At 43.6% G+C, this 27235-nt stretch overlaps 1 protein-coding gene across 10 annotated transcripts in view; it reads right to left on the bottom strand.

Moving 5' to 3' along the window:
* The window catches only part of LOC144722608 (protein furry homolog-like), a 268927-nt gene that overhangs the window by 100440 nt on the left and 141252 nt on the right, over nt 1-27235 (bottom strand). For all 10 annotated transcript variants that reach the window (XR_013586071.1, XM_078600842.1, XM_078600843.1 and 7 more), the window contains 3 exons: nt 25030-25083; nt 5716-5855; nt 2394-2490 (listed from right to left, as the gene is read on the bottom strand). Coding sequence is in view for 9 of the 10 variants with exons in the window: in XM_078600842.1 (XP_078456968.1) it covers nt 2394-2490; nt 5716-5855; nt 25030-25083 (291 nt within the window). In the remaining variant the exon portion in view is untranslated. The remainder of the gene's footprint in view (nt 1-2393; nt 2491-5715; nt 5856-25029; nt 25084-27235) is intronic.

Raw genomic sequence — 27235 nt, 5'->3', positions numbered from 1 at the left:
TTTGCTTAACTTTTCTCTATTTTGAACTCCTATTGTGTTTTTGTATTGTTTACTGTTGTAATTTGCTGACTTGCCCATAATGGACATCTGTCAAAGAGCTTCATACCTCATCGGATTCCTCCTGCAGTCTGAATAAAGATTATGATTCTGAATTAAAAATAGACATGTCAATGCTTAAACTTGCAACAGTTGCCTACTGGCAAAAACAAGATTTGTAAATTTTTGGAAAAATATATTCCTGGGTCTTTCGAAAAAGTCACGTAGATAGGTTCAAATAAAATAACAAAAAAATAACAAAAAACGACGACGTTTCGATCACAACATAACAAAAAACTACGACGTTTCGATCGCAACACAAGCGGTCGTCTTCAGGAAGAACCTTTCGACGTGGCTTTACCAGAAGACCCAAAAATATGAATTCCTGCAGCCACGAAAGCTTTAAGTCAAGATTTTGGAAGAATGTATGTGGAAATTAATCATTGCTTAAGGATCGGCTCATAATGCATACAAATTAAAGAGACGCTCATTAAGTTCACATTTCCAAACCAAACATAGCGTGTTTGTTATGAAAATAAGACTTTTTAAAATAAAATTTCCCAAAGAGAAAACGCATACAGAAGGGAATGCAATCCATCTGCCAATACATAATCATGACGTGTTTTTTGCCTTTACAAAATTTAAAATTCTCTCCATTTACAAAAAAATATATATCCTTTCTTTATACGGTAGAACTTCACTGAGTCACCAGACTTTCAGGATGGTCCTCCATTTGGTTCTTTAGCAAATTCGTTAGTGGATTAATAAAGATGTTTTTCTTTTTCCCCCAAATGTATTCCAATCGCGCGACTGGCATCTAGTTTGGCAGCCTATCCTCTAACCCCCTCCCTGCCACTACCACCACCATGTGTTTTAGAAAATCTCGCAGAAAGAGATTTCACAAAACTACTTCTCACATCTGTTCAAAGCGCCCTTTTGTATCCGCACAATAGAAAGTGCATATTCCCTCCCGCACCTTAAAACTTAAATGTTAATTCACATGACGATAAAATGGCATTTTTTTCAGAGCTACAACTTTTACAAATTAAGTACAATCCTAAGATTAACGAGATAACATTTTGCGTGCAGTCGACGCTGACCAGGCTGCGTAGTCCATAACTCGCTACTCTTGAGAACCTGGATTAATCACAGGTGACTGCCCAGATTGAACCTCAAGGGGTCTCAGTGGTCGCGATTAAGCGCTCTGCCTTGAGTCACAAAGCCACCCTTCCCTTCGTGCATATTCAGTGCATGCAAAAAAAGGTGGAGCCAACCAGAAAATACACGAACACGGGGGAATAGAACACAGCAGTACGGAACTGTACAGCATCTCGCAATGTGGCTGCATTTATATGCAACCGCATTGCGAGATGCTGTACAGAGATAGTTGATACGTTGAAGTTTCTAGAGAAAAACAGACAGATGGAAAAAGAAAGAACGATCTTGAGGCTGGATTTCAATGGAGTCATTAGAAAGGATGACTCATGAAAAGGAGTTCCAGATTATTGGGGTCAGCAGAGGAGAATGAGCAATATCCCACTGAGTGAAAGTTGACTGGGGGCTTTAGAGAAATGGTTGGTTGCTGGAGCAGAGAGTATATGGAAGGGAGTAGAGTAAGATGAGTTGGAAGAGGTAGGCAGGAGCAAGTCCATGGGGGATATTGAATATGGTGAGAGGGATCATAAATTTGATCTGGGATTGAATTGGGAGCCAGCAAAACGACTGGAGCACTGGGGTGATGTGGTATTTTTATATCCTCCCTGTGCCCTATCACGATTCTATTCTTGTTCGCTTCTGGCTCCCTTTGTTGTTGTTATTGTAACGTTCTGATTGTTGTTGTAACATTCGGACCTCATGCCCTTACTGGACATCTGTGAAAAAGAGCTTCATAGTTCATCGGATTCCTTCAGTACAAATCAATATTCTGATACTGGAACAAGCTGCCCCTACACGTCAATCAGACTCACAGTCTATTTTTCATTCTTTCCTTAAACTCTCTACTTAATTTCCCTCCCTTACCCAAATGCCTCTTCCCCCTCCCTTACCCATCATTAACACCATCATCATCATCATCCCCTTTACCAACTTCCCGACCCATTCATCATCACTTGCTCATCATTAAACACTCATTGTCACTTTCATCATCGTTCATTTCACACACAATCATATTCATGCAACTACCATCCTTCTCATCGACTCGTCTCATCTCATCACACACTTCTGCTCTACAAATAGCTGACTCTTTGTTCAGCGCCTTGGTTAAAGCATCATATAAGTTCAAAAATAAGATAGGATTTTCGATGCGAAAACACATGGTGCATTCATAACTCTAAATGGGGTGGAAAAGCAGACTGCACCTGCTTGAGGACTTCAATCAACACAAGGCAGAAGATGAAGTCGATCGCCAGCTCGCGTTTCTCCATCACGGGGTCCCGCTCTCGTGAAGGCTCTTCCCTGCAAACACGGTAACAAAGCAAGCACTGCAGGGCGCGCTCGGATGTCAACACGGGGCTTAGCGTGCTCAGACAAGTGGCACACCAGCCGTGCCTTTGATAATTAACTTGACACAGAGGCACTCGGAGGCTCGCGTGTAAACACATACTGGCCTCCGCACAACACAAGCCAGGGCGAAGCTTGTCCGCATTCAGTCACGCAGACTGTTGGAGGGAGTGCCATCAGCGAGCACCTATTAAGGCCAAAATATGCACTTTTAAATCTAAATTAAAAACTCATTTCTATAGAACTGCTTTTCGTGTTTAGTTTGTTGTCCTTAACCCGCATCTCCGATTAGCATGGTTGGCTGCGCATGGTGCAAAACAAGTTCAGCATACGTACATACACAGAACATCACACGAGAAGGTGGTGTGGCCAGAACTGTGCCTGGCCCCCTCTTTCTCTGCGGTACTAAGGTTGGTGGCCCAGGAGAGGCTTACGTCAAGTTCAGACATCAGTTGCTAATGGTCTTGTGCATGAATCAATACCAGTTTGTTGAGATTACAATGCGGTGAGAGCATCACAACCTCACGGTTTATACACACAGGCATGCAGGTGAATGTGAGTATTCTCACACGTACGCGTGTACACAGAAATACCTACTTGAATGCAGTATATAGTACTGTACGGCACTGAACAATATGAGGGCCTGCATAATGATAGATATGTAATAATTTCTCTAATTTTGTACAATTCAATGTCAGATGAGACTGCAAATATTGGAATGATTGAGTTACTGTGTGTAAAGGGAAATTATAAATATATTACCAATATACTGTAGAATATTGTTTGCATCGTATACACATGTACTATACAAACAACGCAATAATGCAACTTTTCACATCGAAGAATAAGATGCATCAACTGTTCCAATTTGAGCATTAATTAAATCAGGTCCATTCTCAAAAGAAGATAATCTGTGCTCATCTCTGTTGAGAGCTAAGCCAGAGGGTTGAAACATTCACATTCCCATGGCAGGGACCAGTTTGTCCACTTGAAAACCAACACGCTTGAAGGAATTGGCAAAATTAATTTTTTTTAAATTATTCCGGAGACTATGCTGTGTGTGCCGCATGTAGTAAATGTCGCAAAAATTATATATGAGCGGTATAAGAGCATCCCTGAGCTATTGATATTTTACGTCCAGTCGAGGCATTGGATGATGCAGTTGGGGGGGTTGCGAAGATAACTTTGTCTTTCACCGTGTAAAGCATTGATTTTTCTGTCCTGAGACTTCTCAACTAAAACTGACGTGTGGAGGGGGGGTGGGGGGTTAGCTGGAGGCATTCAGTTATCTCCCCTCACATTTGTATGTAGTTTAGTTGACCGCTCCACTGGATTTATGGCTCAACCACATTGCTCGCGCATCTACCAATGCAATCCTTGGCTGCCTCGTCTTCCCATTGCGGATGTTCATTGCTCGGTACATATTTGCATGCCAAGCTGACATACTGCGCGTAGCCTGGTATGCTGCACACCAAGCATGTGGCAATAACAGCCGCCATTCACTGTTAAGTGGTGAATGTGGCAGGCTAGGTGTGCACTATGATGCCAAGCCGAGTTAACATTGCCCAGCACGAGGTTATAAGAAACCGGGTGTTACAGATGTAGTGTCGTTGGTATGAGTACCGTTGTCTGGTACTGTAGGGGCGGAGCCTCTCCCTGGACACCGGATGGGCATACCAGGGGAGGCTGGGTAAACAGGAAGGGGCACGTGACGAGAGGTGGTGTGGACAGGGGGTGTCAGGGTTGAGGAACACGTGAGGTTGGCCCTGAACCCTCACGAAGGATCGGGAAAAGAGGCGTGGCCAAAGGCGGGGCCTGGCCACGCCGTAAGGATAAAAGCCGAGCCCCGGGGGGGGATTGGGGTCGATGCTGCTGGAAGAAACCATCGTCGGCGGCAGGTCTTCGGGTCGCTGGGTGCCGCGCACGTGAACCAGGATCGCGTTGGCTGACCCGGTCCGGTTTGTAGTTGCCCATCCAGAATGTAAATAGCCATCTACTCCAAGTGTATATAGCTAAGTGTAGGAACGGTGGGTTACCACCTAATGTTATTCCGTTAAGGGTTATGTGATGTTAGTTAATAAACCGTGTTGCCTCTAGTGTGTGCCTGATTGGACCCACTACACAGGTTAAAACAGCTCGATTTTTTAAGTAAAGTCAAAGTGGACCACAAACGTAGGTTTTCGTGGGTGCACTGTATAAGCTCTCTCCAGACGTGTTTCTGGGTAATAATTCGGGTCCTCCTCATTCAGAAACTGAATTCAGTTTGAGCTCGCAGCAAAAATTCAATTCAATTAAAAAATTATATTGTGAAATTAAACTCGTGTCCTTCTTCAGGATATGAATTCAGCTGAAGCTCACAGCAAAAATGCAATTAAATTAAAAAACTAAATTCAGAAATGCAATTCAGGTCCTTCTCCTTCAGGATCTGAATTCAGTTAAAGCTCGCAGCAAAAATTGTATTCAATTCAAAATTTCAATTCAAAAATGCAATTCGGGTCCTCCTTCAGGAACTGAACGCAGTTGAGACGCGCAGGAAAATTTCCATTAAAAAATGTAATTCGGATCCTCCTCCTTCAGGAACTGAATTCAGTTGGAGCTTGCAGCAAAAAGAAGCTGCCGGCACACGGAGAGCGAAAACGTCAGACACCGTATGCCAAGACAATAAAGGGGATTTATAACCTAAAAAAAAACCGAAGCGCTCAAGTCAAAGTGTCTCCCTGCTCCGTAAGCATTCATCTGCAATGGCGGACCCTGGCTCAGTGACCGAAACTCCACATTCTGATGGCTGGGGCCAGCAGTGTCTCCATGGGACAAGCAGCGTCTCCATGGGACAAGCAGCGTTGCCATTCCACATTGGGGGCACTTACTTTATCTGAACCTGGAAGGATTACAGACAACCCCCAACTAGGATTTGAACTTGGAACCTGTAAAATTCATATCCCAAAAGCACACACTGACACAAACACAGACAATGTACTGATACACACATACACTGATGCACTGGCTTATGTATGTTGAACTTATTTCGCACAGTACGTAGCCAAACGTGATAACCGGAGGTGCGGGGGAAGGACAACAATCTAAACAAACAGACAAAACTATTCTAAAGGAATGGACTGTCCATAATCGAGGTGTTAAACTGAAATGAGCCGCACATACTCCTCAGTTCTCAGGACTCACCCTTTGGATTTTGTGCTGGAGCGTGGCCGATAGCTGTGTGCGCCATCCTCGCACGCGATCTGCCGCCGGTACCAGTCGAAGAGCGTGCGCAGCAGGGAGGGCAGGCAATACTCGGCCACTGCGCTCAGCGAGCTTATGAGCTGCCGTCAGTGACACAACAACAACGGTGACAAGCTGGTTAACACGTGCTTTCTGCATCATGCTACTTACTATCTGTAAAATAATTCGGTGAATGAGAGCACTTGCCTTACCGAAGCAAACGGATTATTGATTAAACAATAAGAAACAATAAGAAAAGGTAATAAAACAGCAGGTGTTAAGATCTTCCAACACCAAATAGATAACAACTTGATTTGAAGCTTTCGTGACTGCAGGAATTACTCTGGTTCTTTTGGTAAAGTCACGTAGAAAATTTAAAGTCACGTAGAAACTTTACCAAAAGAACCAAAGAGTCATTCCTACAGTCACGAATGCTTCAAATCAAGTTTGAACCACCTCTACGGGGAGGATTACAGTTTGTTTTCTCTCTCTCTGTGTGTCTGTTTGTCAAATTTCACACTTAACTTCTAATTTAGCAATCTCTGGAGAACGCAATCAACCAGGCTATGCGTTAACTGTGTGTTAACCGACTTTCTGTATTGCATTGCAATACATTTCCAAAAAATTGCTAAGTTTGTTTTCTCAAACTGCCTATTTCTATCTATAAAATTTACCAGGCTCTCATATGTCCATTCGCTCTTTCTCTCCCCCAGCCGCTTTGGGTGGATTTCCACACAGCTCTATCATTGACATGCTAATTTCTCTGCTCCAGCAGACCCACCTCTCTCTCTGCACCCCTCTCTATTTAAGGCCTCGGCACACAGGCGTTGGGTCTCTGTTTGTCTATGTTGTGTCTCTCTCTGTGTGTCTGTGTTGTCTCTCTCTGTTTGTATGTCTGTCTGTGTGTCTCCGTGTCTGTGTTTTGTCTCTCTCTCAAATTTAGCAATCTTTGGAAGAACGTAATCAACCAGGCGAGGTGCTGACTTGTGTTGGCCGACTCTCTATGCTGTATTGCATTGTCTTTCTAATCTTGATTTGAGTTGGGACACTGTCTATAGGAAAGCCACCCACACGGATTCCTATCTAAAGCCCGACTCCCACCACCATCCAGCCCAGAAGAATTCCCTCATCAAAACACTACACCATAGGGCCCATTGTGTCTCCGACCAGCACCACCTAGCCAGTGAGCTTGAACACGTATGCTAGGCTCTCAGGAGGAATGGATATTCTGACCGCACAATCCATGGGTAGAAAACCATCTGAGGACCCAATCAAAACCATCTCCTTTCCATACATAGCAGGGGTCACCAAAACGATTTCCAAAATCTTAAACAAACTCAAGATCCAAGTTCGGTTCAATACAGTACACAAAATCCGTGATTTGATCCCATCCGTTGAAGGATACGATTCCGGACATGCAATGTCCTGGTGTCTCTAAGCTGAGTTGTGTCTGCGGCAGCAGTTACATTGGTGAAATGAGGCGACGTGTCTCAGACCGGGTTCGCGAACACAAAGCGGATTTGAAACACGGCAGAACTAACTCCTCGGCGGTGGTGGACCATGACATTGTTTTATCCGAGACCAAGGTGCTCTGCAAACCCTCGGGCAACCTTCAGATATTTGTTCATGAAGCCATCCAGATATACAAACACAGACAAAACTTTAATCGAGAAGTTGGATTCAGATTGAGCAATCAAGTTTTAACTGCTATGATTTTCACTCACCCACCCGGTTGTCGTCGTACTCCCTCACCCACCCGGTTGTCATCGTCCGATTACGACTTGTACAACAAGTCCATTTACTTGCTAATTTCTCTAGCCCCACCCATCCCTGAACACCACAAACCCTCTTCCCTCTCCCTTGTAAACTCACACAGCCACACTCCTTCCCCCCCACTTCCCTCTCCCCTCCCGTGCCTATATAAAGCCATAATAGTTCACTAGGTTTGTTTTCTACCTGATGACGGTTGCTTGTGTTGCGATCGAAACGTCATATTCCATTATGTAATTTATTTTCTTTCTACGTGACTTTACAGAAAGAACCAAAGACCAAATAGATACCTTTTGCAACACATCAAGTCTGCATCAGCCACACGTACTTGTGGCAAAACATGTTTAAAAAAAACATGCTCCAATAATACCATGCATTGTCTTTGAAACCGATTGACCTACACCAGAGATAGACTTCTTCATGGCCTCGTCTCACCAGCGATTGACCAGAGAACACCTTTTGGCAAAACGGTCCCATCGGTTCTAGATTTGAAGTTTTCGTGACTGCAGGGATCCATACTCTTTGATGGAGCATGCGGCCACACGGCCTGCCGCATGCTCCCCCTCCCTCGGTAACTTCGCTTGGTCTCCCGCTTCTAACACAATGCGCGTATATTTAATGACCATTGTGAAGTTTTTTTTTCCTAAATCGCCTCTGCTTGAATCAGCTTATACAGCATAATCTATCCATAATAGAGGTGTTTGGGTTAGATCGCGTAAATGTGTGTGGTTAAACCCGCTACCACCCGACACAGCCAACTAGTAAGGTTTGTCACGTAAACAGAACATGCCAATTCGTTACTAGTACAGCACACCGGTGTGTTGGTCGCGAAAACCTACGTATTAAACAGTATAAACTATATCCGGTTATATTCACATATTTACATGAAGTAAAATGACAGTGTTTTCCTGCTCATATCAATATGGGGTACGGCTAATCTCTGTTGATGAAATTTCACATGCCCACGACAGGGCCTGTCTATTTTTCATATGATTTTTTTTTACAAGGTAAGGCCACACGAAGCTATATAGCTATTTTGAGAAGTGACCTGGCCACAAGTGATAGCACAACGAAGTGGCTTATTACGTGGAAAATGATCACAGCCAAATACTCTAAAGGCCCGTTTCTAAATGTGGAGGGAAAAAACGGAGAACCCGGAGAAAAATTCACGTGGCCCCATGGGGAGAGAGCCATGCAAACTCCAAATATACTGGGATCAGGGTCAAGATCGAACCCAGGAACTCCAAGCGAGGTAGTTCACATCTCACTACCACTCTCCATACAGTGATCATTGTTAACTTCCCACGTAAGCCTTATACTGACCCCCAAAGCAGGGGCCTGAAACAAAATAACAAGAGCAGCAATTTTTATTAGAATTCGGTAAAAAAAAAACAACCCTCAATATATCAAGAGCCGTAATGCATGCGAATAATGTCTTGAAGGAATCCTTAAAGAGCCGCATGCGGCTCCGGAGCCACAGGTTTCCCACCCCGTGCCCCGAGTGATGATGGAAGAACGTTATCCCCCCCCCCGGTTTGGGACGTGAACCCGCAATCATCAACTTGTGAGACAACCGCTCTGGCCGCGGAGTGCCACGTAGGCGGCCGGATTTGCATACGTTGCCGCCTCGTTTGCGGACGGCAATATTTCCACCGCTGTGCTTTGTGGAATGTGGTCAAGTAAACAGAGAGTGGAAATACTGTGTGGCAGGTTTGCTCAGTAGGCTAATGTCTGCGTTAGCATTGAACCAGCGCTGCTGAGATCCTGGTGTGAGTGCGGGACAGCCGCCCGTGATGAAAACGAGGCTCTGATGGAAAGTGAGTTCACGGCTCTCAGCCCGGGTCACCAATGATTGCACAGACAAATACCACATTATACGCGAGTTTTGTTTTACTTTATTTGGTCTTGGCCAGCACCAAGGGCCCAGAAAAGCCTCACCGAGCCTACAAAGTCTATTTCAGGAGGTTTCTGACAAGTTTTTCGCAGTATGGCTGCGATGTTGCTGTTGCTTTGTTTAACCCGAAAGTTGCAGGTAATTGTTCAGGATTCAGATGTTCTGTCAAGACCAGTTCCATTGTTTTTTTGCTATGTAAGGAAACCGAAGTACTCGGAAGAAACCGATGCAGAATAGGGGGAGAGAAAACATACATACTCAAGCGATGAAAAATGTGTAGAGACACAAAGACTGATTTCACAAAAAAAATGTCCCTTTCCTTTACTGCACATTCAAACTCTTCGTATGAAATTAGCACTCAGCCTGGGTTAATCCACTTGCCGGATGAAGGCCTGCCCAATCCGCCACCATCTCTCACAATCCTGAGAAAAAATAATCCACCATGTGGCTGCACACAAAGCGGATTTCATCGCTCCACCTCCTGGGTGGATGTCCTCTCAGAAGTATTCTGTTCCTTGGTTAACACTCGGTCAAATATTCTTCACTATCTGCCATCAGTATTTTCCAGTACTGTTAAGATATCGGGGAAAAAGTTTCGGAGCTCAGGATGTCGGTCCTTGGCCCTCAAAATTTGGAACGCTCTGCTTGAAGAACTGCACATAACCGGCGAGATTCTCCCAATTATAAAGAAAATAAAACCTACTTATTTGCCATGATATGTTAGATACATTTGAGATGTTTTTGTTTGTTTTTACCATCCAGCACTCTGAGGCTCTTTTGTGGGGGTCTGCTGCGCCTTATAAAAAATATGTTTTTGTTATTCTCAACAAAGCTTTGCTGAGACACAACCTCACTCACTGGGGTGGAACACCAGGAGGACTCATTTCAGAGCAATACCTGTCATGTTTATCTGGCATCGAAGCCCTATTTTGACATGACACTGACTCTTCAGACGGTAGCACGCACCAAAAATTCCTGTGGGTGCACCAAGCTATGTTTTGTTTTAGCGCATCCAAAGGTCTCAAGGTTTATTCAACAGGACATGTTTTTCAAGCGAGTGTTGAAACACCACATTCATTGTTGAACATATCCTGTTATTTAGTTTTGCAATTTGGAACCAAACATCACTGAACACTACCTACTGTAACGCGCTAGCAAGCAAAATAATAGGATGCATATGTATTGTACATTTAACAGAGCGAGATAAAATAAGAAAACTGCCAATTTTCAAGCGTCGCTACATTTGTACGTGAAAACAAATATAAGAGGTGTTCCCAGGTAAAAGATAAGGTGCCTAAGCCTACTGACGTCAACTTTATTGAGGACGATATTGGCATGCAAAATAAAGATTGATTTATCGATTGAAGCCACTGCTGGCAGAAGAGCCTCCACTAGACGGAGCTACAGGGAACCCCACATGAGGGTATTTTGCCTCCTCTTCCACGTTGGCTAGACGTCTTGGAAGAGGTGGACATACCCACACTTTACCCCACCTCATGCGACCTGCCGATTGATGGACTACGGTACACCCATTCATACTGCCGAAGAACAGAGGTGGCGGTACTCAAGAAAGTCGCCCCATTGTTTCAACTGCTGGGACGGGAGATTGAATCGAACCGGTGACCTAAGGATCGCAAGCCCGGTATGCGAACCAATGCACCACCTACAGCATCACTCAAGTGTTGAAATGTGACTTCAGATGTTGCTGAATGGTGACCACTGATAAATGATAGACTGACTGCCTGAACAAAAATATTTTCACCTTATTCACTTGTCAATGATGTTGTACGGACATTCGAAAATCTGTATTGGTCACGTTAATTACATACTCTTTGGTTCTTTCGGTAAAGTCACGTAGGTAGAAAATAAAATAAAACAAAAAATTATATATAATATATCACAACGTTTCGATCGCAACACAAGCGGACGTCCTCCTAGACGTGACATTAACTTACTAATCCCCCTAATCTCCCTGCCTAATCTCTCCTATCAACATAGTGATAATCTCCCATTAACACTGCAGTTGTGTGCATTTGCGGGGATGATACTCTTATGTGGCGACGGAAGCTCATTTCATGCTACTCTCTCTCCCTAATCTCCCCCATTAACACAACTGACGTGCTTGCGTCCGGGGATGAAATTCCTTTCCAGCTCAGACCCCGCTTGCTTTCCCATCACCACATATATAACCTTTTTGCAACAGCTCTCTCGCTGGTTCAGCAGTTCGACTGCTGGATCATTTTTTTTTCCGACTGAGTTGTGGCTGCGGCAGCAGTTAGATTGGGGAAACGAAACGACATGTCTCGGACCGCGTTCGCGAACACAAGGCAGATCTGAAACACGGTAGGACCAATACCTCTGCCGTTGCTGATCATTGTTTTAACGCAGTGGGCTCACATGAAATCGACTTTTCCAAGACGAAGGTACTCTGCAAACCCACCGGCTATTATCAGAGATTTGTTCATGAAGCCATCCAGATATATAAACACAAACACAACTTCAACCGAGAAGATGGGTACAAACTGAGCAATCATTGGAAGGACGTTATTAACCAAGTAAAGTCTTAACTGACTGTGTGGTTTCCATCCTACCTTGCCTATGTCAGCTGTTATTTCTGACTCTATGTCTTTCTCTCTCTCTCTGTGCATCTCTCTCTGATCTCTACTCCAATAACCCGGGTGCTGCTGCGGGGTCCACTTTCTGCCCCGCCTCCTCTCCCCCCTTGTCTCTCCCCCCCTGCAGCCGATCTCTCAGATCTCTCCAAGTGCTGCCGCAGGGTCTACTTTCTGCCCCGTCCCCTCTCTCCCCCCACCTCCTCTCTCCCGCCCTACTGCAGAGGCCTATATAACCTCGTGCCACGGCAGATCGCTCACCTACTTCAGCAGTTTTTTTCTTGCTGTGGTTGTCCCACCTAATGACGATTGCTTGTGTTGCAAACAAAACGTCGTGATCTATTATTTTTCTACCTACATGACTTTACTGAAAGAACCAAAGAGTATGGATTCCTGCAGTCACGAAAGCTTCAAATCAAAATAGTATTTATGTTTTGTTATTTGCCCTTCCACAGTCATCATCTTGGCAAGATGGGCAGTTTGTTTTTTGGTTTAATTTGATAGACACTAAATGAGGAATGACTGCATGTCTGAGCGTCAAAATAATGAGTGATCTAGAAGCTCAATTATGCCCTGCACTTTGAGCCAGTGTTTTCAATAAGCCACAGTCTTTCTTATTTATAATTAAAATGTGATGTCACTCTTACGTAAAGGTCTAGCAATCTGGCAGATGAATAACCCTACAAAATGAAATCTCCCATAAGCATCGTACTACATTGTGGGCATAATTAACACATCAGTCTTGCTGTCCTTGAGGCTAAACCTGGGACTTTGTGTGTGAACTTTATCTTTTATCATCCATCTCAAACCTGGCATTGGCTTTGTGAGTCCTGATAGCACCGTGTGTGTGTCTCTGGCTCTCTGACTGCGATCATTGAAATTCATGTCACCGGAAACAAATGTCTGCTTTAGAGCAGTCAGTATCCTACTTTCTGAGGCCGTGGCAGAGTGTTCCACGCACAATGGAAAGATTAAAAGTTTTACTCCAAGTTTGACTCATCCCTTCAAGGTCATTCAAATGACTGTCACTTTGTGGGAAGTCAGCGGCGGTCACCCCATGCAGAGAGTGACCTCCACCGTGGAAGTGTGGCAGATCTCTACCATTGGCTCAGGACTACCCACAGAGGTGGACCTCTGCTTATTGAAGCAGACAAATTTTGACTTAACTATCACTTTTTAAAGTTCATGTTCAAATGTCGCAAAACGTCATATACAAGTGCTAAAAAGCTATTTGGTTATGATACACGCATGTCTCACTAATATCTTTGGTCATCGTGAACCAATGTATTTCTGTGCATGTGTAATAATTCTCCGGAGACGGATTCGGAATCGGTCTTCTTTATTTTCACTTCACGGTACACTTGTTCCCACACGCTCCGTTGCTGGCAGACAACGGAGAGCGGCAGACTCCCACAACTCCCACCGCGCACGTGGCACCCGGAGCCCCGTTCGCGCGTGGCTCTCACCCCGTTCAGTTCCCCGTCTCCTCTCGATCATCCCTCTCTCCTCCCTCTTAATCCCGTCGTCACGTGGTCCCCCCAGCCAATCCTCCATGGGCAATCTCGACCGTTCTCGATGGTTCCCTGTCACTCCCGGGACCACGCCTCTTATCCGGATCCCCATTAGCTGGGGCCCCAATGGCTGGGCCAATCACCCCTGATGACATGCCGTGATCACGCCGGCCCCACGCTCCCTATCTCGACCCTTATTGGCTACAAGCAGGACCGGCAAGCCAATCCCCCACGTGAACCCACTATAGCTGTTATTACATATGTCTCGGCCTCGAAATTTCTAAAATCGCAAGCAAAAAAAAGCTTTTTTATTTTGTCTCGTGAAATTAACCAAAGCTGTCAGCGTGTTGTATTGACACTGTGTTGCATTTCGCTGCGCCTCTCAGTTTCTAAAATTGAACTGCATTGATTACTCTGTGCGGTGTTGCATCATAGGATGGAACGTAGGTTCTTGTTTATGAGCAGGTACAGGTTTTGAAATTCGAATAGGGTGCAGTGCCACGGAACAAAAAAAACCACCGGCTTCAGGAAGAGATCGAAAAAAATAAGTGCTTTGCAGTGACCAGAAATGGTAAATCTTCTTAAATGACAATAATGGAACGCGAGTCAACAGCAATGGGGCATAACTGGGTGTAAAGTGTTTCTTCTCATCTGAACGAGTGTAATCTGCAGTTGATCTGCTCTAGATTTCCATTGCGTATTTATGAATGCCTCTTCATATGTTTACCTTACTGATGGTTTAACTTTGGTTTAACTTTTAAGACTCCCACAAATTCCACGCCACAGCCGGCACATGACGAACTGCCTTTCATACGTATTTTGTTTTATTATTATGACGCTTGTTACCAAGGAATATCTCACCGAGTCTCAAGACTCTCTCTCAGGAGGGTCCTGTCAAGTTTATCAAGTCGGGTGCGATGTCGCTTTGTGCAATGCCAATAGAGTGATTTGAAGGTAATTTATTTTAGCAATGGGATATTTTAGCCGAAAACTGGTAACAATGTAAGTATTGTTTTGCAATGGGAAGAAACCGGAGCACCCAGAAGGAACCGGTGCAGAACAACAGGGGGAGGAAATACAAACGCCATGCAGAAAGGGGCCTGAGCCTTCTTGCTGTGAAACACAAATAATCTAAACATGCATTTAAATTATTTCGGCTATTTGGCTTTGATAAATGTTCACATGTTAAGCCACTTCGTTGAACTACCATTTGTTGCCAGATCACTTCTGAAAAATTAGCTAATAGCTCAGTGGGCTTTATCTGATCAAATGAAAAAAAATAGTTCAATTTTATTTAGAATTTTTTGTGACTTGCCTACCTTTCCTATATTTTGCACTCATATCGTGTTGTTGTATTGTTTGTTGTTGTATTGTTTGTTGTTGTAACGTTCTGACCCACCCCGGCTGGACATCTGTGAACACGAGCTTAATCGCACATCGGATTCCTCCAGTATGGTGTGCGACAAGGGGCACATTATGTTTACTCGAGTGCAAATGTAACTTTCAATAAGTGTAGTTACACCAAACATTTACCAAAATCACAATGTGTTAAATGTTGTTAACATTCTCCAGCGGGAATTTAGAACGTGCTACATTAAAGATAATTAGTTAAAAGTCTTACACAGCCTTTATTCAATAATGTGCAAAGTGTTTACGTTTGCGAGCAAGGGGCGGGTGATCAACTCCGTAAGAAGTCCCTGAGCCAATTGCGTAAATTCCACTTTCCTATGGCAGAGACCAATCTATGCAAATGCCAATTAATAGGCTGGTGGTTTAGCACGGAAACTTTCGCGACCAATATTATCAATAAGAGGTTTTTGGGTTAGATCACGTAAATATGTGTCGTTAAACCATAAGAGGTTTTTGGGTTAGATCACGTAAATATGTGTCGTTAAACCCGCCGCCACCACCTGACACAGCCAATTAGTAAGGTTTATCACGTAAACAAACATGCCAATGCATTACTGGTGTTTACCCCATTGGTCAATCCACTGCTGCGCCATGGTGCCCCCTGTATCCATCCAGCAAAGTTAATAGACCGATGCTACCACTGAGCAGGATTTGAACTCGCAACCTTCAAGTGTGGGGCAATAACTCTGCTGCAACGTTACTCATTCTCATTTCAAAAGCAATGTAAGGGAGTCTTGCCCATGGAAGATCAGGAGACGTTGCTACACACACCACACAGAATCCCCTCGGTGTGATCGTTGTGCGATTGTGAACAAGATGATAATCAACATCAAAAGTATTGCCAGTGATGATCTCCTGACCTTGCTTTGCGAATATAGCCATTAACTCCAATCAGAACGTAAAAATGAACCACCGCTAAATGCTGAACTGAGAGGCCGTCTAAAATTTGGAAAGGGATTTTATGCAGCAGGCGCTTCTGAGGCATTCACACTGGACAGACCACGCCGGTTCAACCCGGCTCACTCATAAACTTAAGGGCGAAGCTGACGTTCATGTTCATTAGTTACATTTTTATGCTGTGACGCCACGCACATCAAACGTGATGATTCGGCGCTCGCGTGTCCGACCTCTCTTTCACATTAATGAATGGCTTCAAATTTATATAGAAACCTGGATTGCATTTTCCATTCAGTACTGCTATCCTCCCCCCCCATTAATACATTCGTAACATCACTCTCAATGCCTCAAACTCAAATGCGTAAAAATCGACTAGGCCAGTGCTGTAGGCAAGCACGTATTAATACAAGTTCAGATTGTGACTTTTGACTGGATGTTGATGGGGCAAAGCATTTGGCTATCAAATGGAAGATTGCCAGTTCAATTCCCAGTCAAGAGATGACTCAACTCATCTCCGCTCTCATCATCATTATGATCCATGCTCAATCTACTGCTGGATTAAGGCAGCTCTAAGCCGCCACCATTTCTCATAATCCTGCGTTGCAATGTGTCATCCTAGATTAAATGAATACTTCTCTATGTCAAGCCTGGGTATGGATCCTGAAAGCAAAGTACATATGCACACACACACACACCCCCCAGAGTCAAGCTGTTCCTAATCCCTTGAGATCGATAGCAACTTGACATCAGATGAGCCCTTGTGCATACAGTGTGGAATGTCTGGGATCACTCACAATGTATAATAACTACATTACTCAGAAGATTAAGTATCTACGTTGCCAGAAGCAGGTCGTGAGTATGAAAACCATCAACGTTTTTGCTTGTCATAACTAAACATACCATCTTGATTTGAAGCTTTCGTGACTGCAGGAATCCATACTCTTTGGTTCTTTCGGTAAAGTCACATAGGTATAAAATAAAATAAATCACGACGTTTCTGGTGCAACACAAACGTCCGTCATCAGGTGGGAAAATATGGTCTGCTGCTGAGGAAGACAGTTTTAAAAAGGTTTGAAATGGGTGTAGCTCAAGGGTTATAAAAAATATACATCTATGTGCTGAGTTTCCAACCACGGAATTTTCATGCCAAACTTTGCCTTAAGGCAACATTTGGCATGCTGATGATACCAAACTAGAATTTCCAAACCATATCATAACTGAAGGACCTCTCTTAGTCACCGCCACAATCTCAATGAAATATGGGGCAGTGCTCACAGAATCTGATGGAACTAAGCCATGCATGAACATTCTACTTTGCTCTGGTAGGTGTCAGTCTGCCCTTGTGGGAAGTGGGTACCACTTTCAACAAAATGGTCCTGATTTTATTGATGCTTTAAGGGATCAAGGGCCAAGTCAACCCCCCCAACATGAATTTGAACTTGCAGCCTTCTGATATATAATTATTCAGCTGCTCTGATATGCTACAATACCGCCTGGCCGTTTAGGTTTAATATAAACAAGGTGGCCGAAAGATCAGGACACATTGGGTTATTACATTTATTTTAACACTGGCACTAACATTTTTTATTGTTTATTCTCCAAGGTGATATTTTATTTATTATCATTATTAATATTTATTTTAATTCTTCTTCTGGGGGGGTCACCTCAAATTCGTTGTTTACATAACTCGACCAAGAACCTAGAGTGAATCGAGATAAAAATGTACGAATGTTCTAAGATGACACCTATAATCTTTTCATCCCAAGAAAATGTATGTTCATGGAAGTCAGTATGAACATTTGATAAAATAATTTATATAAACCCGATGAGATTGGTAAAAAAAAAAATAACCCTATGTGGGCCACCACCCTGTATATATAACGCGAGCAATTTCAAAGTGTTAGCGATGGCACTGGCACGTGAATCTCCCCATTATGTTTTCACTGTGTGACTTGGTCAAGTATTTTGTTGCGTAATTATCATGCAAATTATGAAGATCGCGAGTTCAAATCGTGGTAAGTGCACTGACCATTACAATACCCAACCGCTTAAGCTCAAATATTCCTGAAATACAAGGCCAAAGACCCTCCCCCCACTCCCCCCATTTTACCATACAGACTGATAGGGGAAAGAGCTGTTAGCGAATAGCTCTTAAAGCCACCGCAGCTCGTAAAGAGCCATCATGATGCACGAGGGAATGGTGAGGCTGCATGATGCCCGGCCGCCTTTGCCTCTCCAGTTACATACGTCTATATACACTGCACTAGGTACTCATTTGAGGCTAAGCCGACCTAGCTGAAAGCTCATAACTGGTTCAGGTACCACCCACTATCAATGTTAATTGGGACCAGTATCTTAGTATTGCAGAGTGAATATGACCAACAATGCATACAAAGAGGTGATTTTGCCAGAAAAATTGCCTCCCTGTTTCAGTCTGAGCAAACCTCAGAGTGACTCGGAGCGTTTCAGATGCCACTTGCCACTGATGATATTCATGGCTGGAAATCAAGCCAAAGTCACCGCAATCAGAGCCTAGTGTGCTCATCACTGCGGTACCACTCCCTCACACTGCTCTACTACTTTTTTCTGTCTCTCTCACACATACACAATCCCAATGCGTATGTTCCACTCACAACAGACACACACACACACAATCTCAATGCGTATGTCTCCTCCTGACAACACACACACACATTCTCAATGTGTATGTGTCCTACTGACAACCGCGTGCTGTCCAACCTCTTTACTCTTCACTGCTCAAAAGGCATTTTATCTTGATTCCAAGTTTGGCTTGCTGGCTCAGAACAAATGTATTGATTTAATTACGGTTCAACTGTACTGGTGGCAGTGCTTTCTGAGCTAAGGAATGACTCTCCTCTGCAAAAAAGCTTACCACTGCCAACGAGGCAATTGCGCACTTATCAAGAGGGGGCCGAGACAGGAAGACAGACTGCCGCGACATGTAATGAACAAAGCAAGTCATCAGTGAGCCCATTGAACAATGGTGAAATTAGAGATGCCCTCTCAATTGTATGAAGGGCGACGGCACTCAGCTCTGCGCATCATCAAATGTCAGATAATCACACGGCCATGACAGTGGTGGTGGAAGAAATATGCAGAACGATGTTTCTTAATTGTTGATATTAGGTTATATATAGTGCAGAATTAGAGGTCGTTTTACAGACCTTTGTCAATCCACTGCTCAATGAAGTCCTCCTCATGCCATGTCTTTCGTGGGGGTAGTTTAGTTTGACCGTACTTCACCATGCTGGTCAGTTTGGGTTTGGGAAAAGAGCTAGCCTGAGGACCAGTTCAGATATCACTCGCCACTAAAGCTAACCATCGCATGTAGTTGAACCCAAGTTAGCTGATCAATAGTGCAGCGATGCTAACCACTGCACCACCACTCCACCAGAAGGGGGGGGGGGTATTGTCTTTTCCAATATACACAAACAGCAAGAACAAAAAGTAAAAAAACATTTCCGCCTGTAAAAGAAACAAGAGCAATGTTCATCTTCATTGTTAGCCCTAAGCCACACCGATGAGAAATTTACATTGCAATAGCTGGGACCAGCTGTTGCTCAAGACCACTTCAATTCCCACAAAAAGGTCAATTGGCAATCACGATTTTAACGTATAACCTTCTGACTGTGAAAGCAGCGCCACGTGGCAAAAAAAAAGCAATATATTAGGAAACTAATTGGAAAGCACCTTCTTGGGCAATACCATGCAATTCAACTCAAAGATAAAATGTTACTTAAGAAACGTACTGTACATAATAAGGGATGAATTAGGCCACAGACACGAAACTTATTGCAACTTGGCCATGCTCAGCATTTATTGGGCACGTGGTTTCAAGTTAAACCCTAAAGTGAGAACAGCTAATGCCTCATTTAGCCTTTATTGATTTCAGATGCCAGGTTTGTTGTGTGGGGGATTTATGGCTCTACGCCTCATCTGGAAACCTCCTCCAAAATGAATGAAAATAGATTGACAGCTAACTTAACCGATATAATTAAGTCGTGATGCTCAGGGACCTAATGACTGTATTGGAGCCGCGAGCATCCAATTATAAGGTCCTGGATTCGAATCCTATATTCAAAACTCACGATTACATTTCGAACCAAGATTAGTGAAATTATGGTTTTAACTTGGTCATCAATGGCTCCATAGAAATTAATTTGACAAATCTACCATTGTACTGAGCTCATCCCCATTATTGGGTTATGAAATGAGTACTGCTTAGTGGGAAATCATCAATGGTCTTCATGTGGAGAGTGGTTACCGCAATAGGCAATTTGGAAATTCCACAGATGCTCAGTTGCCACCAACACAGATAATCATGGCCTCACACTCACGCGGACGGGGAGGCAATTTGAGTTACTTGACTTTGTTGATGTACATTTTTAAAAACTTGGATTTAAAAAGTCACCGTGGCATAGCGATCTTACCAATGTTCAGTGTTAGGGGATGCCTTAAATCAATCAAGTACAGTGATACCTCGGTTCACGAACTTAATTCGTGAAATGACTCTGGTCGTGAACCGAATTGGTCGTGAACCGAGGCCCATAGGGTTCAATGTATATCCGGTTAATCCGTTCTGACCTTTTTTTTTGGTTTTTGAAGCACAAAAATATGAAACAAAATTACAATACACATTAGTACTGTACAGTATAGTAATGTATAAAGAGAGAACACTAACCTTGCTTGAGATGACATCAGTAAGCACTCAAACGGGTGAACTGTACAATACAGTAAGTACAGTATTGTACAGTACAGTACAGAAGTGCAGTACAGTACTGTATGTGCTAAAAAGCACACCAAAAAGCAAAACGTCACTGAAAGTGTCTTCACAGTACTCACAGTACTTATTTCTGTGTCTCTTCTTCTCTCCACGATCTTCCTACAGGAAGTCACGACCATGTGACAGCCTGGAAATAGCATTAAAATGGCCGCGGCTCCTGTTTGTGAACCGAAGCGGAGTTCGTGAACCGGAGCATATTTTTGTGAACTTTTCTGTTCGTGAACCGAGTTGTTCGTGAACAGAAGCGTTCGTGAACCGAGGTATCACTGTAGCGGGTGCCTCTGTGTAACGTTCCAGCCAAGTGTTATGATTTTCACTCGGTCAGAGCCATGCAACCGGATTGAGTTTCAAACTGCCGAGCCTCTAACTCGGACAGCAGAAATGTGTCCCCGAGCCAGTCACGAGCACCTATAACACACTCCCGAGCGGGGCGATTGAGCTATCAAGGCCCTCTCTGAAGAACACGCTCAAGATATGACAGCATGGCGCTTCAGGAAGCAATGCTATTCGAGCTTCTTCCCATGTCTGTAATGCAACACCAAAGTGGTTAGCGCACCACCCAAGGTTACCGAACCCAAGGTCTCCCAGACCGGACTCATGAGGGCATGTCTCTCTTCTCGCCTGGTAAAAAGGAGGCTTGTGATGGACGCGCAGCAAAGATAGCCATCACTTATGGCCAAAAGGGTTTTCATTACAATGACATTACCATTTCTCTATGGCACTGCTGTGCGGTATTTGTGTTTTTTTAATTCAGAGATAGAACCCAAAGTGCAGAAAGGTAGAAGGTGAATTTGGGGGATTGCGAACCATTACCAAATTCGCCATCAATGCGCAAGAGCTGATAAGAAAGCCGCATTCTTCTCTTTTAAGAGCTCCAGGGCCACACGATACTCCCAAAAGCCCCCTTTTTGCGTGGCAACGAGAGGCGGCGAAGAATGGCCTTGCGATGATCTTTTTTTGTGCTTGGCGAGCGCCTTTAAGTAGTGGGAAGTGTCCTTGTGTAAAGGCACTTGCCCCCTCCTTGTAGGCAGCCAACAAGAGCCATCCCAACACAAAAAAATTAAGTGAAATATTCTATCCTCTATTGATGCTGACAAACACCTGCCCTGACCCTTGTTCCTGCCAAACCCCGTTGAACAGCTGCTCCATTAAGACTTCTCTCTCAACACCTAATCAGTGAGTTAACTTCACCTCCGGCTACACGGGCAGGGTGGGTGTCACGCTCCACTAACAAACTGTGCACTTCATGTTGCTCATTATGCTTTCATAGTTGTGTAACTGCAACATTTGTTTCCGTTTAACTTGTGCATCCGTAACAAACGATCGCACACACCCTACATCGCCTGACTTTTACAGATAAATTATCCTGATCAACATTGGTGTGTGGGGGCCCGGGGGACTCCATTGGTGGATACAATTATCCGGTGCCAATCTGCGAAAATAATTCCAGACTTTTGCGTGGTTTCTCATGCATTAAGATGAACAATAGGATTAGCTGTCCACCACTTCCAAGGGCCTCTTATCCATGGGTAACTGTGGATAACAGAATTAATTTGGCACTACTGCTGAGTGGCTCCTCTCACCCACATGTAACCATGACTCTTTTAAATTGCATTTACTACCATTTTTTATTTGACCAGGTAAGGCCCACTGAGCTATATAGCTCTATTTCGAAAGCAACCTGGCTACAAATGATAGCTCAACGAAGTGGCTTATGTGGAAATGTATAGCACTCAAATACTCTAAATGCGTGTTGATTCTTAATGTGAAGGGAAAATCCGGAAGATCCGAAAAATCCATGCAACCACGGGGAGAGAGACATGCAAACTCCAAATATACAGCAGGCGCCAGGGTCGGAATCGAACCCATGAAGCTCCTGTATACCAGGCGAGGTGGTTAAGACACAACACTAAGCCTACAGGAGTTTCTCCAAATTACATGGAGGTATGGATATAAATAGCGGTGGAAAATATGGCCACAGATAAGAGTTTCACTGTACTACAGTATATTCCTGAAGTGAATAACAACCGATACGTTTACAATCAACTGGTTATCAAAAGTACTTTGGCCCTATGAATATAAAGTACTGGAATTCTGCTTAGAAATTTAATGAGTAGCCCAGGAAGGTCAGGCGATGATTGCCGTACAAAACTTGAGACAACATTGAGAAAAATGATTGCCTTATTTTATTAAATTTCTGGCAAAGGCTATTTGAGATTAGTCGAATATTGCTGCTATAATAAAGGCACAGTGCCATTATTGATGTCTCTTGGAGTAAGGCCAAATATCGCAAACAAGATTACAACTGCCACATCTCGCAGCTCTAACATGATTCACACAAATTGATAACGTACATGTCACTGTCATTGAACTTATGATTAGATGTAAGTAAAATTCACGAAGACAGATGCTATCTATTACAATTCGCATTAGGACATGCACAAATTCCACTTCAATCAAGGTTAAACTAAATTAGGTTCAACATTTGTGCAATCTGTGCTCAATGCTCCACTGCATAACCCGTTTGGACGATTTGCACATTATGACTTAGAGGATATTCTGGCCTACTCAAAATTAATTTCGAATTGACAAACAAAACATTTTTATGCCAGTTATTAGAATACATTGCTTTGACATTTGAACAATAAAATAGGATTCACAAGGTAATTTTATATTGATAGTTTAATGCTGGTCTACTTAGAATCCAGACATGCGCTGGTTACATTTTACTTATTTTTATCGCACAAAGACCGATCCCTGCATCCTCAGACTGCAGTGAGAAGCACCCTTAGCGAGCACCAATTAAGGCTGGCACGGTGTATGAGGGCATAATGTCACCAGCACCGTGTCCAGCTGCCTTGTCTCGTCAAAGTTGATGTCTACACACTGCACCAGGTACTCATTTAAGGCTGAGGTGACCCAGGGGAGGTTCAGGACTACTTCAGATATTCGCCACTGATGTAAGCCACAAACGAGAACCAATCTCGGCTTGCCGGGTTGGTCGCGCAGAGCCCTAACCACTACACAGACAAAGATCTCCTGTATAGGCTTAACAGGCTGTTGGGGCAAAAGCTGTTAGCGTGCACCTATGAAAGCTGGCACGGCACCACGAGGGGGTGGGTGGCCAGCACCACGCCCGGCCGCCTTTTTGTCTTCTTAAGTGGCTATGTTTACACACTGCACCAGGTACTCATTTGAGGCCGAGTCGACCTAGGGGTGGTCCAGGACCGGTTCAGATAATCGTCACTGGTGTTGACCGTAAGGGGCAATCGAACTCGGGTCACCGGCTTCGTAGCTACGCAGCACGCTAACCGTTGCATTACCACTCCCCATCCTAACCACGACACTACCACACACATATGCACCAAGTCACGCGATTATTGACTCAAAGACTCGGATGCATCATGGTGATGCTATGTAGCTCACCACTTGACACATAAAGCTCAAGTGGTGCTTTGCCCTGAAGCCGTCCACCTGGCCTAGGCTCGGAACACCGCACTCACTCGCATCGCACATGAGCACCTGCATGGGACAAGTATGCGTAACTTTGTCTGTGCAAGGCAAGCCGCTCTTGTCCACGGTATATGATGTATGCCTGCACACTGCTATTCACAGCACACTACAAATGCTTGTTTGTAAGAAACGGCCGGTGATGCACTCACATCCGAATAAAGTTGAAATATGGATTTTAATCATGGCTGTGGAAACTACAAAAATGTGTTTATAAGATGTCTGCTGGATTGTACTCAATCGGCCACACTTTATGTAAACTTTCCTTTTTTCAAGTAACTTTCCTTGAAATATACTATTGTTTATTTTAACTGCCATTTTTTTTGTTATACCACGAAATGTGTGATGCGAAATGTTCTTACTACATTAATGTTCTTATTATTTTACGCTCAATTTATTTTGTGGGGTGTCCTAGCTGTTATATATCTGGCTTTCTATTAAATAATGTGAGTAATTTGTGAACTACACACACTGTGGATGATATGAGTCACAAATTGAACCACGATCTTAATTTAAAGGCGCTATAAACAGCATATAAGTGTAGAGATGATTGTGATGATGATGTGTAAGACAGGCCTGCAAATGTGCACGCACACACCTCCATGAAACATGTACTTCTACATGTCATACATTTGCATAAGGCACATGTACTTGTGACTTTACCGAAAGAACCTAAGAAGATGATTCCTTGCAGTCACGAAAGCTTCAAATCTAAAATAATAATAATTTACATTTCTAAAATACCTTTCAACCAGAGGTCACAAGGTGCAGGACAAAACGCACACACATGCAGGCTGACACCAATACAATTCTAACTCCAAAACAATCGAAATGTATGTGTGTGTGTGCTAGTTCTACTGAACTTACCTGATCAAAATGTGGGTCTTCTCCTCTCTGTAATGACTTGGACAGAGGCTTTTCCTGCAGGCACAAACAAGATAATGCACAAAGCCACGTGAACATCACATCGTGCCCATCGTGCCCTCGTCTCTTAGAGCACTGGGTCTACGAACACCACACACCACACACTGTGAGAGTTTAGAAACAATTAAATGTACTATGCATGTGTTAATGGCACACGTCTTAATCGGACATTTTTTTTATTGAGAATGTTTTTTTTTATCAGATGCAGGACACTTTGTTATTGCTAAATCTTTTTTTCATTTCAACACAAAAACGAGTTGACCGTTCACCGGCATAAATGGCTCAAATTAAGCCTTACTTTGGTATGCCAAATGCATTCACATTAACTTGACACGGCGTCTTGATAATACATTGAACAGTCAGTTGAAACTGCATTAAAACATTTGTAAAGACAGTACGAAGGAATAGAGGGACAGTATGGTTCCCCGGGACCATGGTTACTAAGGGACATGCTAATGATGATTGATGGGGCAAGCGTTGACAGGGTCACGTGAGGGGAACCACGTGATCCAGGCAAAGTGTAATAAGGGATGGAGATTGACAGAGCCAGGTGCGGTGAGCGAGAATTCGAAAATAGGGGCGTGGTCTGGTCGTGCGACCAGCTGTTGGCGTGGGGAATCCTCGCCATCATCGTTGTCGCCTTGGAACGGGTCGTCTCCATCGTCTGCGAGTTGTCTTGGGGGCCGTCCATAAATGACGTCACAAAACTCTGCCCCCCCCCTCGAAATAAAACATGCTGCAAATCGCTTCAAACTATTGTCATTGTAGTGCATATTTAAAGTGGTGCTGCACTCTGATGTTGTAGGAGAAAACATTTATTAGAAAGTATATTTAATTAAGTAGAACGTGTTGTCTATATTTATTTATAAAGTTGCGCATTTTGGTGTGACGTCACATTTCTCAAACCCCCCCCCCCCCATCGTGACACATCGTTACAAATGTCCGACCCCCCCCCCCCAGGTGCGTGACGTCATTTATAGACGGCCCCTTGAGGCTAGAGCTATGTTGTCTCAGAATAGAGTCGTCTTTATTCATAATAATTATACATAAAGACAAGACGGTGTCTCTGAGAGCTACATTACACATTTAGCACAATGGCTCAAGTAAATATTCTTCTTCGTGGACCAATCGGATGGTTCATCATCATTATGGAAAATCAAGAGTTAAAATTTTATATTTTTACCATTCTCATTTTACAATGTCATTTGTAACCATAACTTACAGCTCTGTGAATTCATCGCTAGACCTCCCCATAAACCATGTTGGTCATCGAAGCTGATCGAACGTACTTCACCACTCTGGTCAGTGCGGATTGATATAAAGGGGGATAAACTTCAGACATCACTCGACACTGATGTTAGCCATGGCTGGGGTGAAACTCAAATCGCCGGGTTCCCAATGCAGTGGCACAAGTGAAGGAAGCAACTCCTTTACACTGGCTGCCTTTAAAGCCAGTCATGACAATGTTGGGGTATTTTTTGTTTTTAAACATTGCAGAGCATTAAAAGAAATATTAAGATGTTGGCTCGGGGTAGTAAAAGCTAAACGCAACTATATATTAAACTTGATAAAATATTAAATAAATTCAAATGATTGCTTCTCTTTGGCCATGGAGGGAAATGAGGGCATGGGCAATTCAGGAGAGAGGAGACAAGCCCACAATGCATTGCCACCACGATGCGTTGGGGACAAAGATCGATCCACAACGGGCCGTACCCAGTACAACAGCCCGGTCTGGCTCAGAATGAGTTTCCAATGGCTGGTGAAACGCAGCACAATTCTTCTGCAGAGGTTGAGTGAAGTCTTTGGCTTATGATACAAGTTCTGTAGGTGGTTGGGCTCAACGTAGCCTTCATTAATGTTAAACAAAAGGACTGAGATGTTCCTTTAAAATCTTCTGTGGACATCTGGAACGCTCTTACTTCTGATATTAGGAAGCCACTAGAGCTATGCACTTTTAAATCTAAATTGAAAGTAATTTCTTTATAAATGCTTTTTGTGTTTAGTTTGTTGTCCTTCCCCCGCACCTCCAACAAGCACGATTGGCTACGTACGGTGTGAAAGAAGGTCTACATACATACACTTTATAAACAAGGGCCCACATTTCTACCGCAATAGATTTCCATAAAATGCACTTGTATTCAACTAC

This window comes from Lampetra planeri, chromosome 15 (assembly GCF_965212315.1).
Source record: "Lampetra planeri chromosome 15, kcLamPlan1.2.h2, whole genome shotgun sequence".
In the NCBI taxonomy this organism is placed as follows: Eukaryota; Metazoa; Chordata; class Hyperoartia; order Petromyzontiformes; family Petromyzontidae; genus Lampetra; species Lampetra planeri.
The sequence above is the reverse complement of the archived record's forward strand: the minus strand, read 5'-3'. Positions and strand labels throughout refer to the sequence as shown.